The sequence below is a fragment of the Myxine glutinosa genome, unplaced genomic scaffold (genome assembly GCF_964187855.1).
Source record: "Myxine glutinosa unplaced genomic scaffold, kmMyxGlut1.1 SCAFFOLD_469, whole genome shotgun sequence".
Taxonomy (NCBI): Eukaryota; Metazoa; Chordata; class Myxini; order Myxiniformes; family Myxinidae; genus Myxine; species Myxine glutinosa.
This window is the reverse complement of record NW_027616566.1, coordinates 21,417-37,500: the sequence shown is the minus strand read 5'-3', so window position 1 is coordinate 37,500 and position 16,084 is coordinate 21,417. Positions and strand designations below refer to the sequence as shown.

Genomic DNA, 16,084 nt, shown 5'->3' with positions numbered 1-16,084 from the left:
AAATATATCTCTGCATTTTCCCGCGTGTGTGGATTGTTCTCAATTATTGCTGACACCGAGTCTAAAAGTAAAACCATCGATAAAAATGAAATCATATGGTGAGTTAGATTGGAGATAAAGGCGTGAGAGAGACTCAATGGCCTTGAAGTTACAGGCCTTTGAGAATTCATTTCGTTCTATAAACGGCAACTTTCATTGGATTTTCTTCCCGTTTTTTTTCAACCGAGTCTAAAACTATGTTAGCGACTGTGAAAAATGAAATGATTTATCGAATTTGATTTGAAATAAAACTGGGGGAGAGCAAGACACCACGGGCCTACAAAACAGGACTCAAAGCTATGCGAGTTAATAAAATGGTGGATATTTGTTTATAGCCACTCCCAGAATGGGTGGAGCTATGGGTGGAGCTACTCTGCAAACCGAGTAAGCCACACCCCGGACAGACACCCAACAGATAGACAGACAGACAGACAGACAGAATCATCTACGGCTATTATAATATAGATATATATATGTATATATGTATATATATATATATATATATATATATATATATATATATATATATATATATATATATATATATATTATATATATATATATATATATATATATACTGTATATGTATATATGTATATATGTATATATATATATATGTATATATGTATATATGTATATATATATATATATATATATATATATATATATATATATATATATATATATATATATATATATATATATATATATATATATATATATACAGGGGGCTGCAAAAGTAGGTATACAGTAAGGATTATACCAGTATTACCAGTATGACAAACTACTTTGTCAAGGTGGATTGGACGTCAGGATTGAACCCTCGCTTTCACACACCTTGTTGCGTGCCGAGCGGTGTGCACAGTGTGGAAAGCGGCGTTACCTGAGTTTGTCAAGCGCTACTTGACAAAGAATTTCCCAGCAGGTGGATTGGACGTCGGGAGGCCGTTGACTGGCCACCACGTTCGCCGGATCTCACCCCTATGGACTTCTTTTTCTGGGGATGTGTAAAAGACAGGGTTTTCGCACGCAAGCCACGTTCTGTTGATGCCATGATTCAGTTCATACGGGAGGCTTGCCAGGAAATTGATGCTGATAAAGACCTTTGTGCCAGAGTGTGCATGGGTGTCCACACTCGACTAGTGGAGTGTGTGAATGCCAGGGGCAAACAGTTTGAACATTTGAGGGATTGATATGTTTATTATTGATATGCTTGTATAATCAATAAAATACATTTTGTGCGCACGTTTTGTTTTTCATTACTGTATACCTACTTTTGCAGCCCCCTGTATATATATATATATATGTGTGTGTGTGTATATGTTACTCCTTATCATTATTATCATATTATTATCATTAGTTACTCCCAACCGCATCTAGGTCGACTACATGTAGTGAGTAATGATAACAGGAGTAACAAGAGATAATGTTACCGTGTGGCAGGCGGTGCTTATCGCTCACATTAGGGTGCAGCAGTAGCTGTATGGGACACCTTGATGCCGGTTCACCACTGATGGTATGGAGTCGTATAATGACTGAATGGCACACAGTCGTGGCCAGAAATATTGGCACCTTTTCACTTTTTTCAAATAACTCACAATTTTCTCTAAAAATAAGTTTAAATTGACAAAATTATTTCGTCTCCACAATTCTTTATTTCACTGTTATTACAGAACCTTTGTTTTTGATTCAGAACCTAATATATCCTTTTTAATCAGAAAATAAAAAGAAATGGCATTGACAAAATTATTGACACCTTCACCTTAATATTTGGTAGCACAGACTTTGGACAAAATAACTGCAGTCAAACGCTTCCTATAGCCATGAATGAGCTTCCTCCACCTCTCTACTGGCAGTTTGGCCCACTCTTCTTGTGCAAACTACTCCAGTTCTCCCAGATTTGAAGGGTGCATTCTCCCCACTGCTGTTTTCAGATCTCCCCACAGGTGTTCAATGGGATTTAGATCTTGACTCATTGCTGGCCACTTCAGAACAGTTCAGCGTTTGGACTTGAACCATTCCTGGGTACTTTTTCAAATGTGTCTGGGGTCATTGTCCTGCTGCAAGACCCATGACCTTCGATGGAGACCCAGCTTTCTGATACTGGGTTGAACATTGCACTCCAAAATGCCTTGGTAATCTCCTGATTTCATGATGCCATGCACACATTCAAGGCACTCAGTGCCAGAGGTAGCAGAGAAACCACAAAACATCACTGAACCTCCTCCATGTTTGACTGTAGGGAAGGTGATCTTTTCTTTTAAGGCTTCATTTTGTTTTCTGTAAACATAGAGATGAGGTGCTTTAAAAAAAAACCTCTAATTTTTTCTCATCTGTCCACAGGACATTTTCCCAGAAGGATTTTGGCTTGTTCAGGTGTGTTTTGGCAAACTCCAGTTAGGCTTTCTCATGTCTCTCTTTCTCTCTCAGCAGTGGGGTCCTTCTGGGTCTCCTACCAGCGCACCCCCTTTCATTGAGTTGGTGACGGATGGTGTGAGTTGAAAGTGTCACACCTTGTGTCTGAAGTTCAGCTTGAATCTGTTTGGCAGTTGATTGAGGTGCTTTCTCCACCATTCGAGCAATCCTTCGCTGCAATCTTTGATCAAGTTTTCTCTTGTGGCCACGCCCAGGGAGGTTGGCTACAGTGCCAACTGCAGTGCCAACCAGTGGCTCCAGTTTTCTCTTATGGCCCTGTCCAGGGAGGTTGGCTACTCTTGACTACAGTGGGGGGGGGGGGGGGGGGGGGGAGGAGAGCATGGGCCTTAAACTTCCTGATAACATTACGTACGGTGGACACAGGAACATCAAGGTCTCTGGAGATGAACTTTTGCAGCCTTGATGTCCATTTTTGCAGTCCTGTTTGCTGTTTGCAGATGACTTTTGCAGTCCATGTTTGGCTACAATCTTGTGTTTGATTTTTTTTTTTTTTTTTTTTTGTATACAAGATCGAGGCTCGTGAAAGAGCGAACATTAATCACACAGAAAGACAAACCGACACAAAACATATAACATCGGGAGCGGTAGACAAGATGGGGAGAGAGGGGGAAGGACACAAACACAACATTTGAGAGCAGGGACCGAGAGACATGGAGACATCGAGAGATCTGAGAGAGGGCGAGGGCTTTGGGGGGGGGGCATGGGAAGGGGGCGGTGGGAGAGGTATAAAACATATGGACACTGCCAGGACTTCCAGGAAAGAAGTTGGAATTTCAAACAAGGTGGATCTGGGGTGAATTAGCGGGGGTAGAAAAGATCAAGGTTTTGGATGGGGGAAGATAAGAGATGGTGGTGAACAGCTGTTTTAAAGACCTGGAGGGAGGAGTGGGATTGAAGGGAGTGAGGGAGTTTGTTCCAGAGGCGGGAGAAAAGAGGAATGAAAGAGTGAAGGTGAGCAGAGAGCCGAGATTTCGGCAGTTTAACCATCAGAGGGTTGCTGGCAGATCTTGTGCGACCTGTAGGAATATTTGGGGGACAGAGCACAGAGAGAGCTGGGGGTGCAAGGCCGGAGAGGAGTCGGTAGAAGACAGAAAGACCACCTACCTGCCTGTGGTGAGTGAGTGAAAGGCCCTCAGAGATAGCTTCATCGCGGGAGATTCCAATAATTCTGAAAGCTTTGGTTTCAACAGCGTGAAGCCGAGCTAGGTGTGAGGCAGGAGCACCGGCCCATAGGGGAGAACAGTATTCCATTGAGCTGCGGATGAAAGCCTTGTAAGTGGTGAGGAGCTCAGGTGTGCCGAGGAAGGACTTCGCACGATGGAGGATGCCCAGTCGGCGACTGGCTTTGGAGGCCAGCTTGGAAATGTGGTTTTCCCAAGAAAGATCATGGCAGATAGTGAGACCCAAAATCTTGAGCGACAGAACTTCTTGGAGAGGATTGTTGAGAAAGTAGATGGGAGGGTTGTCCAGTCGATCTTTTCGGAGAGACATAGTAAGAGTGTGAGATTTGTCAGGATTGAAAGACATGTTCCACTTGTTTGACCAGTCTGTGATTTTGTCCAGGTCTTCAGAGAGTGAGGAGGCAGCAGACTGCCGATCTGAGGGAAGAGGAATGGAGCGGCAGAGAGTGGAGTCATCAGCAAAGAGATAGAGAGGATTTTCGAGAGAGTCAGAGAGATCATTGATGAAGACCAGAAAAAGCACGGGGCCCAGAACACTGCCTTGGGGAACTCCAGCCTGAACAGGAAGAGGAGATGAGAGAAACCCATTCAGGGCCACACGTTGACGACGACTAGAGAGGAAGTCCGCCAGCCATGCGTGGAGATTTCCATGGATACCAAAGGAGGAGAGTTTGGTGAGCAGAGCGGGGTGCCAGACCGTGTCGAAGGCACGTGATATGTCGAGGGAGACAGCTCTAATTTCCTGTTTGGCATTGAGGACCTCCATCCATTGTTGAGACAGCAGAAGCAGCATGTCCAGAGTAGAGTGACCTGGTCTGAAACCAAATTGATGATCAGAGATCAAGCCATTGGAGAAGAGGAAAGATTTCATATCCGAAGCAATGACGGATTCCATGACTTTGCTGATAATTGGGAGAAGGCTGATTGGTCTGTAGTTGCTAGGATCTGTTTTTGCACCTTTTTTGTGCAAAGCGGTGATGTTGGCTGATTTCCAAGCAGATGGCAGTTGACCTTGAGCAAAAGAGAGGGTGAAGAGAACAGAGAGAGGGTGAGATAGAGCAGCAGAGCAGGATTTTAGGACCCGTGGGCTGATGCCGTCGGGTCCAGTTGCAGAATCAGAGTCAAGGGTTGACAGAAACTTTTCCACCTTGTCAGGAGGAAAGGACACGGAGTCCAGGAGCAGCAGGGTACGACTGGGTATGGTGGGTACAGAGAGGGATGGGTTTGGGACACAAGATTTAGAGGCAAACACAGAGTTGAGGCATTCAGCTTTTTCACGTGCGGAGTCAGCTGTGTAGCCGTTTGAGGTAAGGGAGGGGATGGAGGGGGAACAAACACCAGAAACGGATTTGACCAGACGCCACCAGGATTTGGAAGAGGGAGACAGATAAGAGAGTTCGGTCTTGAGAACGGAGAGATATTGTTTCCTGGCTCTCCTGAGGGTGGACACACACTTGTTTCGGGCTTTGTTGAAGGAAATGAGATTTTCTTCCGTTGGATTTGCTTTCCAGGAGACGAAGGCAAGTTGTTTCTGGGCAACAGCCTCACCACAAGATTCCGTGTACCATGGACGGGAGGAAGGGTATGACAACTGAAGACGAGATGGGATAAATCTGTGCATGAGAGAGAGCAATTTACTTTGGAAGAATTCCCAGGATGAGTTGATGTCAGAGGTGGTAGAGAATTCTCGGAATTCTCCTCAGACAATTCTCGGGTTTTCTTTCTTTTCTCCATGCTCATTGTGCTACACACAGTGACACAAAACAGCAGAATGAGTCCTTTTCTCCATTCAAACTGGTTGAATGGGTGATTTTTATATTGCAGACACCTGCAACTCACCATAGGTGAGTTCAATTCCAAAGTAAACGAGAATCACCTGCTTGAAATCTTATGATTTCTAACAACTTCTAAAAGGTGCCAACTATATTGTCTGGGCCATTTTAGGATTTCTGTGTGGAATAAGCTAAGATTTAGTAATTTCTTTCAGCTTTTTTTGTTTTGTTCCACTGCAAACCAAAGAAATACAAATGTGGATACCAAAATATTTTTTAATTTCAACAATTATCTGGAATAAATGGTGCATTATTTGAAAAAAGTGCCAATTTGCCAATATTTTTTGGCCATGACTATAAACTGTACTCATACATTGTTGCAACGGAACAAAAATTTCCTTTCTAATCCTCATAGAAATTGTATTTTTTCCTTTTAATTATAATATCCCTGGTATAAAGATGAGAGAGGAATGAAAGTGTTCGTTCAACGGCCATCTATTTATGACATACGGATGGACTACGGTGGGGGGAGGAGAGCTAAATTAAAAATGAAGAGAATATATGGCATGTTATGAGAGAAAAGGAGAAGGTAGGGAGTGTGTGAGGAGTAGCGAAAAAGATTTGATGGAATAGGAGTAAGGAAGGGAAGGCTAGCAGAAGTACCATGCGGGAAGGGAGGTAGGGAGGTGTGATGGTGATGGTGGTGCTGGTGATGGAGGTGTGGTGGTAGTTGGGTCCATACTCTTGACAGAGCATCAAGCCGAATTGTGAATGTGTCTGTGTCTGAGAACTAACCCTGGAAAGATTATCCGTTGTAGGGTGTGGAAGTTATGCAGCTGAGCAGACATGGGGTATATAACCCACAACAGTGATGGGAATGTAACAAGGCTTTATCCACCCCACCACTCAACTGGTAATAATGGAGGGAGGTCGAGGGTTCGGGGGTGGAGATGTGGGGAAAAGGGGTCAAAACTTCCGCCATATTTGCATACAATTAAATATAAATGGTCCCTAATAAAATATGTAGCAAGAGGTAGTTTTCAGTTCAACATGTCTACAGAGAAATAAGACTGAGTTTTAAGAAATGATACGACGTGAGACTGTAGAGCGAAAACAGGTCGATTCAGAAGACACTCGTTGGCTGCATCATTGCTTTGATGATAGTGGCAAGTGTTGAAAAGGTTTCAAAAAGTGTAACAAAACAGAAATCTCAGTGAAGAGTGAGCAGTGAAACAGGAAAAGGCTGTTTGCAGTGGTCTCGTTGGAACCCCTTACATTCTAAATGAATTTTAAGTGATTTAAGAGTACAAACTAGAAAGAGCAATCAATGATTGCAGAACCTCGCCCGGATTTGTTTTGTGTGGTGTTTTTGTGGTTTTACAGTACGTATTTTATAGACATACTCACATTCTAATTGTACCCTACATACTTTATAGAGGAACTCGGTTGAAAAAAAAACATGTAAAAATTGTGTCTCCGTTGGCATATTATGTGCGGACAAACAAACAAACATGAAATATGTTGTACATAGCACGATACATGGGAAATCCAAATAAACAATGGTTGCCATGGAAACAGCAATTTGGCAATTTTTATTTGACCTATCAAGTGTTTTACATAATTTATTGTTATGCATAACATATATTTCTGATACATTTTTCCAATTGTGGCCTAATAGGTGTTTTGCATGTTTTTGATGGCCTTAACCTTTGAATAATTTTGACCAGATTTACTCACATATAAGGTACGCAAGTTTTAATTTGATATCTTGAAAAATCATTGAGCGATGGAAAAAAAAAAATTGACAAAATGTCCCATTTGATTATTATGGGGTGGAATTGTTATCATGGAAACCGTTGACATGTCATAATGGCTAAATCGATCATTCTGATTTTTGGTAAACCAATTCAGTGACCCAAAATGTAAATCCTGTTCAACATATCAGAGTACCCATGAGCCTCTGGGTGGGGTGACATTGCGCATTGCTTGCTGAAAAGATATAGTCTCTGTATTGCAGTAAGACTCTAGATGTCTGTGTGGTGTGCGTCTAAAGTGGTCTAATGGGTCCACAGGTCTGCAGGGTTTAAGGGGTGTCTAATGGCGCTTTTCCATTGCACAGAATGGTACAGTACGGCACTGTGCAGTACGGTTCGGTACGGTACGGTAATCCATGTGTCGTTTTTCCATCGCACAACAGAACCGTGAAAATAGGCGGAGTTATCTGAAGTTGGCAGCGAGTGCCCCGGAAGCATTGACGGAAAGAGAGTAGCAACCATATGTGGGAAAATTGCATGCTCAGTCATGGTCGCCCAGATAGCTCAGGTGGCAGAGCACTGGTACGGGTTTCCAGAGGACTTGGGCTCGATTCCTGGTCTGGGCGCGTAATTTTCCCACATTCGTCAATTAAATATGTCATGGTTGAGGAAAGAAAATTAGATGCAAGCGAATTAAGAACCATATCAGATATTGTGGAAGTAGGGCTAAAAACTCGAAAAAAAGTGGCCACAAAAAGTGTACCAACGTCTAAAGGAAGTTTGACATGGAAAGGTTCTTCAATGAATCGAGAGTGACATTTACAGGTAAATTCTTGTTGATTTGTGCTCAGTTCATAATAAGGAATAACTCTTAATTACCTCCACCACTGAGGTTATGTTTTCACGTATGTCTGTCTGTCTGTCTGTCTGTCAACAGGATATCTCAAAAAGTTGTGGACGGATTCGTATGAAACTTGGTGAACAGGTTGCGTGTGTGACAAGGAAGAAATGATTCGATTTTGGTGAAGATCGGAATACGGATCTGGATATGAGAATTATATAATTTTTTAAGTAATTCTTCAACATTGAGTGATCCGGCCAAAAACGCTATATAGCATATTTCAAAAAGTTGTAGCATGGATTATCACAAAACATGGTGGATGAGTTGGGTAGGTGACAATAACAAGCAATTCGATTTAGGTTCAGGTCCGGATCCAGATCCGACCTATCAGAGGGATACAAAATGGAAACTGTTCAGCCTGGTGGAGGTATGTGCTCTACCGAGTGGTACTCTAGTTCAGTATTCACAATTACAACCTCAAGTAATAAAGGATGGAATCACAAAAAAGTTCAACAAATGAAGAGCTTAAAAAAGAAAAGAGAGAAAATAAAGTGAAGAAATAAAGTGTAAAGTTGGTTGTCGACCGTGTAAACTCCAAAAGCAATTGTAAAAAGTTAAGCAAGGCCTTCAATAGTCAATAACAACAGGTTAAAAAAAACTAAGGTTTGTATAGAGCTTGGAAATCTGAATGGAGGTGCAACAACAGAGTTTACATTTTCAGGAGAAAAAAAGAAGAATGTTTGACATGGTAAGGTATGAAGAGTGCATATAAGGTCAAAGGAGACTGCTTTGGCTTCCTGTTTGCAATCCAATGCATTTGCTGTTGCAGAATTTAAATAAGTGGCATTTCCAAAGTGCAGTGGCCAGATCGGAATTTAAGTTGTTGGCCCAAAAACAGCTTTATCTGAAGATTTGATGTTAAAAATAATATTATATTGTACTTCATAGAATCTAAGGGCTAAGCAGGATAGCCTAGTGGTATACACACTCACCCCTGAATGGCCTCGCATGGGTTCGAATCCAGTCCAAGCTATAAACTGTCACATTGGTGTTTTGCATGCAGCGTGAGGCATCGATGTGCACTATCCCTAAGAAGAACGTTAAGCCGGAGGACCTATCTGCCAGCACTGGTTGTTGGTGGATTTTAAAGATCTCACAGTGTCGCAAGGTGTAGTTGAGTTATTGCCGGCACCCTGAACAACTTACAAATACCTGCCACTTTCAGTCAAATGTCAGGCTTGCCCAGCCAGTTTGTGAAAGACTGGCCAAAAGCATTCCCTGGCTGACTGCACAAGGAGGTGGGAATAATAGCAAGGGCCGTTAAATGGTCATACGCATGTGCTGTGCCTCTCCAAATTGGACAAGACTTGGGGTATTCCATTCTGAACCCTTAGCTTATAACGTACTAGCAGAGGTACTTGGCGTTGCCGTCAATTTTATTGTGGGGGCCTAAAACACTTCCCCACCCCCCCCCCTAAGTAATGGGGTCCCTGTGGTCACACTTCCCTACACCTATGATATTATATTGTGCGACAAAAAAGTCGTCCAAAAAATCCTTTTTTTTTTTCAAAAAAAATTTCATTAAAAAACAAAAACAAATTATTTGCCTGCCCCATGCACAGCAGGAGACAGGGTGTTGTAATCACGTGTGTGTGTGTGTGTGTGTGTGTGTGTGTGTGTGTGCGTGTGTGTGTGTGTGTGTGTGTGTGTGCGTGTGTGTGTGTGTGTGTGTGTGCGCCGTAACCTCTTTTTTTTTACATTTGAGCTATTGTCATCAAATTTTCACCAAACCCTATTATGATAATATGGAGAAGGCAAATTAATATTTCTGTCAAAAGGTCAAAGGTCAGTGTCACATAAAATCATCAATTTTCAAATTTTTCAATTTTCAAATATAAATCAATTTTCATCCAATTGACCTGAAATTTAAATTTACCATTTGAGCTTTGTCATCAAATTTTTAACAAACCTTTATTATGATGACATGGAGAAGGCAAATTAATAATTCTGTGAAAAAGGTCAAAGGTCAGCATCACCTAAAATCATCAATTTTCAACCAATTGACCTGAAATTTAAATTTACCATTTGAGTTTTATCATCCAATGTTTAACAAAGCTTTATTATGAGAATATGGAGAAGGGAAAATTAATAATTTTAATGGCCTCGCCTGGGTCAAATTGTTAAACTTTATTATTGTTAAAACAAATTGTTAAACTTCATTTGTTAAACTATAATAAATTAAAGGTCAAAGGTGAAATGTCAGCATCACATAAAATCATCAATTTTTAACCAATTGACCTGAAATTAAAATTTACCATTTTGAGTTTTATCATCCAATGTTTAACAAAGCATTATTATGAGAATATGGAGAAGGGAAAATTAATAATTCGGTCGAAAGGTCAAAGGTCAGCATCACATAAAATCAATTTTCATCCGATTGACCTGAAAATTTAAGCATTTGTATATCGGGTCACTGAATTGGTTCACCACTCAATCTAGAAGCCAATTGGTTTTTTTAGATCAAAAGGTCAAAGGTCAAGGTTGTGTAAAATCATCAATTTTCATCCGATTGACCTGAAATTTTAAGAATTTATAAATTGGGTAACTGAATTGGTTCACTAATCAAAACTATAGGTCAATTGTTTTTTTTTAGATCAAAAGGTCAAGGCTGCATAAAATCTTCAATTTTCATTTTGTATTTTTTAAAAATTGTTTTTATTATTTATGAGCATACGGAAGAAGAAGAATATGTCTGAATACAAACGGATGCAGATGGGCTTTGCATTTTCAGAAGCTTTCTAGCTTTTCAATGATTTTGCCTAAAACACTTCTCGGCAACCACTGATGAACCTTTGAAAGTTTGACGAAGATCCGTTCAGTCATTTCTGAGATAAATGGCGACACACACACACACACACACACACACACACACACACACACACACACACACACACACACACACACACACACACACACACACACACACGGCTCTCTTATAGTATAGATAGTGAACCCATTTCAAGTCCCATACACCATACCTTTGTTCATTGTCTACGATGTCCTTGTAATTCATGTACAAATACATCGAGGTAGACTAATGTCTTTGTCATGTGTGTCATATAATATGCACAAGCTCCTACATGTTCCTTATATCACTGAGAACAAAATTAAGAAAAAGATGGAACGCATAGTAAAGAGGTCTATGAAAACAGCACTGGCCACCACTTTAACTTACAATTCCTCTTCCTTAATTATCAATGCTTCAATTACTAATAATGATAACATTATCATAATTATGTGAGTGCGGTCATGATTACTGGAATTATAATCCTAAAAAGTGATGGTTTCGGGGCATGGCTTTGTGCACAACCCGATCATCTAGATGTTATAAACATAGAGCAGGTTGTGACCTGTAAGGCAGTTCAAACCTAAAACCCTCAAACTGCCAACAAAATAGGCCACTGAAAGAACCACAACTCGATCAACAACAACAACACAACAGGCATTTTAAGGCCATTTTCCCTGCTAGAGCGGGGGTTAGCCTTGCGGGCCCCATGACAATCTTCTCCATTTTTCCCTATTTTCTGCATCTCCCCTTGTTAACCCCCTTGACCACATTTCTTCTTCCACCACCTTTAGCCAAGTCTTTCTCGGTCTTCCCCGTCCTCTACTTCCTTCTACATTCATTTCCATCACTCTTCTCAACCAGTCACTTTCATCCTTCCTCAACACATGACCAAACCATCTCAACCTGTTCCTCTTCACAGCATCCATCACAGGCTCTATTCCCATCATCTTTCGCAATTCATCATTTGTCTTCCTCTCTCTCAACGATACTCCGCACATCCACCGAACCATTCGCATTTCCACCCTTTCCAGCCTTCGTTGCTGCTCTACGTTCATTACCCATGTCTCACTCCCATAAATCATAACACTTCTCACACATGCAGCATACACCTTTCCCTTCAGCTTCAATGACACTCCCCTCCTCGTCAGCACGCCACTCAGTTCCCGAAACTTCTTCCATGCACATCTCACTCTAGCAACCGTTGCCGAGTCTGATCCACCTTCTCCATTCAGCATGTCTCCGAGGTAGCAAAATGTTTTCACACCTTCCAGCTTCACGCCGTCTCCAAGATCTAACTCAACATTTCCTCCATCTGCAGCTCCCTCTGTGCACACCTTACACTTGAATGTAGCTGCCACACTGGTTAATGTCCCTCTCAGACCACTACATTTTTGATGAACCCACTTAGCCCACATTGTACATTGAATGGAGTTTGATGGCGTGTTCGCATTTTTGAATATATACAACTTTTTTTTTTACAAATATATACAATTTGAATATATACAAATTTTTGAACTCAATCGACTTTAAAAATTTGTGACTTGCTGTAGAAAAGGCTCTTTAAAGTTGCTTACACATCATCTTCCCATCTCGCTGACTTATCTGCTGTTAGTCGCTTGTGGAAGCCGGGTTGTTCGGATGTTATTTATTATATGCGTTTGAAATGTACATCAGCACGATGAAAGATAACCAGGCGTGAGATAATCCTCCATTTCAAAATGAACACATCAAATTTGATCTTCATTGCAGCAGCTGCCTCGATGTTGATTTCAAGTTGATGCGCTGGATAATTGCAGAAAAGTGCAAACTCATGTCCCACAAAATGTCCGATACATTACGAACGAGCGAGAGTGAAAAAGTCTTCCCCTCTGCTCCTTCCAAAAGGTTTCAGAGTGAAAACATCACTTGCAATGGAATCAGGAAACTCATTCAAGGTTGGGTAAGTGTGTGACAATGGCTTCAAACTACTTATGGAGATTAACCAATTTCTGCGTAGAGTTTCACTGGTGCGGGACCATTTCATCATTGATGGAGAAAAACTTTATGACTGGCTCTCTTATAATATTCTGTGTACCTGCACCGTGAGCGGTAAGAGCAATAAGGAAAGGGAAAATGAAACAATGAACTTGCAGAAGAAATGGTAATAAAAGTCGACTTGGAACACATACTCCTAGGAGCAGCATCGTCTATCTTTCCGGCCGTTGAAACCCATGGTAATATGGAGCCAGCCTCTAAATACTGCACTTTTTCTTAGGAACAAATAAATAATAATCGTTGCAAAACAAATTAGAAAATAAAAAAATATTCTCGCATCCGGATCCGGAGTTTCACCAAAATCGAATAAATTCTTCCTCGTCACACACCAAACCAGTCCACCAAATTTAGTCCAAATGCGTCCATAACTTTTAGAGATATTATTTTCACAGTGAAAGCATAACCTCTGCAAACCGCCCAAAACACACAAAATTTCATATCACAGGTACACCTACCAAGGCCAGCGCGATAACCATGGTGTGCTGAGACAAGGCCAGCATTCGCAAGGCCATGAGGGTAATAAGATGACATTGGGAGCCCGGTGCTCTCCATCGTGAAGTACGTATCCGCGTCCTCGGGAACCATGCCGACGTGTCCCTGCTCGGGGTATCCGATACCCGGCTGGTGCTGCGCTCCGTCCAGCGGACTCAGGCAGAGATGGCCAGGGTGAGTGGGCAGCCAGCGAGGCTGATCAGCATCGATGTCCATGGCAGTAGATGCGAAGATTTGAACTGACTCCTCCTCGCCCGTTCACGACCAATAGACCGACAGGCACGTCAAACGCACACCTGCAACAGAGAGCACACCTGCAAGAGAGTGCATCGTGTGAGGCCGTAAGTTCCCACTTTCCAAAAGTATGCACATTATATCAAAAACAGAGAATAGTTTTCATTTTCTTTGGTATTTCATGTTGATGCCATTGACTGGGTGAGCACACTCGAAGAGAAACACCTTGCCTGGGACTAAGCTCCCGAGGTGTTATTGCTCCACTCCAATGAGCACAGTACTTTGGATGTTAAGCCAACCCTAACCCTAACCTTAACCTTTATATATACAACAATGTATTGCCATTAAAACAATAAAATCTTGTCCCTTTGACAGCATTAACGATTGTATGTAATCAATAACATTGCCAATATTTGCATCGGTGCATCAAAAAATCGATCATTGTACAATAAGTTCTATAATCATATATTTAGTAAAAAAAAAAAAAATTTAGTTTTTTTTAATCATAATCATATTTTAGCTCTTACATGAGCCTCGATCTTGTATACAAAAAAAAAATCAAAAAAAATCGTATAACGAGTTTTACATCAAGCCAGACAGATAGACTTCACTTGCTGATCACATTTGAGGATTGAGGTTCGAGCCGAAGACACCTTATTTAGATGATCGATGTATGAAAACGCAGATATTGGTCGACGCGACTCCGAGCATGAAAACATTTACTGAGCACCTCATTCACTCAGGATCATTCGAACATCACTCACGTCGTAATCTGACTCACAGGTACACGAGAGGTGACCAAGTACGTCCGCAGCCGGGCAAATTCAAACTTTTTAAGTGAAAAAGGAACTTATGATGTTCTACCTTGATGTTAGGCCACGGCCTTGTACTCATCAACTGTCGTGTTATATTATCTTTGGTCCTTGTGCCATAAGCTGCTGCTCGGATGCACCCCTTTGGAAGATGTCGTCGCACCAAGTCCCGATGTTGTCTTTTCTCCAAATGCAGACCACCACTATCACGTTGTAGGCCTATGTCTCTGTCTCCCTCTCTCTCTCTCTCTCCCGTGCCCTCTGTGCCCCCACCCCTCGCTCAACCACGACCCGCCGCCCGGACGGCGCAGCTATAGCCCTGCCTGGCGCCGGCGGGGCGACGGATCGTGACCGCGCCCCGCTCCCTCCTTCCCTGGACCTGTCCCTCTGGCTGTCTCTTGCTCCAGCATCACAATCTCTCCATCTCCTTATGCTCCCCCACTTCACCCCACCTACCGATCACCCCCACCTTCGATGACGGTGATGGAGACAGACGTCAACGCGTTTGCCTCGTTATTGTAGAACGCGTTGTTCGTTTGTTTACTTGTTTTAACTGGAGAAATACTAATTTATAGATCCTCGGTTTTCCTCCTAGAAATCTTCCAAACATTCTTCGCGCAGCGCTCTCGTTGTTGTACTTGTACGCACGGGAGATACACAAAGTACGTACAGCATACCCAGCACGTTGGATATTATAGACTCCGAATTGTTCGTGTAATTGCGCTCACACTCCCGCGCATCGGATACAATATTGCATCGTTATGAGTTGACGCATCTCCGATGGCCGGTCTCATGATCCGAGCTGTACACGTTGACGTTAAAATGCACACGAAAACATGGCGGCGATGGATATTTAATAAACACCGAATGACGAAACCTTCCGTGGGAACCTGGAACGTTCGTACAGAACGAGGCGACGACAACAAGGACCTCCAGCCACGATCTTCGTCGCACACTCACTGTATCTGTACCTGCGATCTTTCGCCCGCTCGCGGATCTTGTTCGCGAGTCCCATGCGCGGACACGCGTGTACACGCTCAGCTGGTTCTCCCCGATCGCGGAGATTGCGTCCCCGTGGTGGCGCCGCGTCGGCTGCAGGACGGTCGTGCGAGCGCGTCCGATCAAACGCGATGATGCCTCCGATAAGGACACCCGTCACGCCTTGTGGACCGATTTGTTCAACTTGGAGCTCTTTTCGCCGAGGAGCACAACGGCGAAAAACTATTTCTTTCTTTTTGAAGAAGACCTTTTTTATTTGGGGTTGGGGTAGTGGGAGGGGTGGAGCACAGGTATGCGACGTTGGCATCCTCCTTTGTCGAGATGTCCTGTGTTATTTTCTCGAACGAGCGCTTGCGGCATTGCCTTCCGAAGGAGCGCACCTGCGCAATCCTTTGCACCTTCACACGTTATATATCCCGGAGATACAGTGACGTCGGGTCCACGTTTGGTGTAAAAGATTAGGTGTAGTTTACACAGCCTTACATTCGTGATTCTCGGTAGAAAGGCTCTGAGCGAAGGGATTCGGTCATTCTTACGAACAAACGCGTTCACAATGTTACACAAAACACAAACACATACAACACATAAAAACAAATAATTTAATACGTGCGTTTGATTTATGAAGGAAAAGGTTTTTTCCCC

At 42.5% G+C, this 16,084-nt stretch overlaps 1 protein-coding gene across 3 annotated transcripts in view; it reads right to left on the bottom strand.

The window, feature by feature from the left end:
• Positions 1-15,533, bottom strand: part of LOC137424930 (GATA-binding factor 2) — a 62,824-nt gene extending 47,291 nt beyond the window's left edge. For 2 of the 3 annotated variants that reach the window (XM_068112832.2, XM_068112835.2), the window contains exons 1-2: positions 14,496-14,729; positions 13,361-13,711 (exon numbers count right to left, since the gene is read on the bottom strand). In XM_068112832.2, the coding sequence (XP_067968933.1) occupies positions 13,361-13,613 (253 nt within the window). In that variant the 5' untranslated portion in view covers positions 13,614-13,711; positions 14,496-14,729. Of the gene's footprint in view, positions 1-13,360; positions 13,712-14,495; positions 14,730-15,414 lie in introns of those variants that run through there. The other variant, XM_068112834.2, reaches the window with a different exon arrangement.
• Between the last annotated feature and the right edge of the window lie 551 nt (positions 15,534-16,084).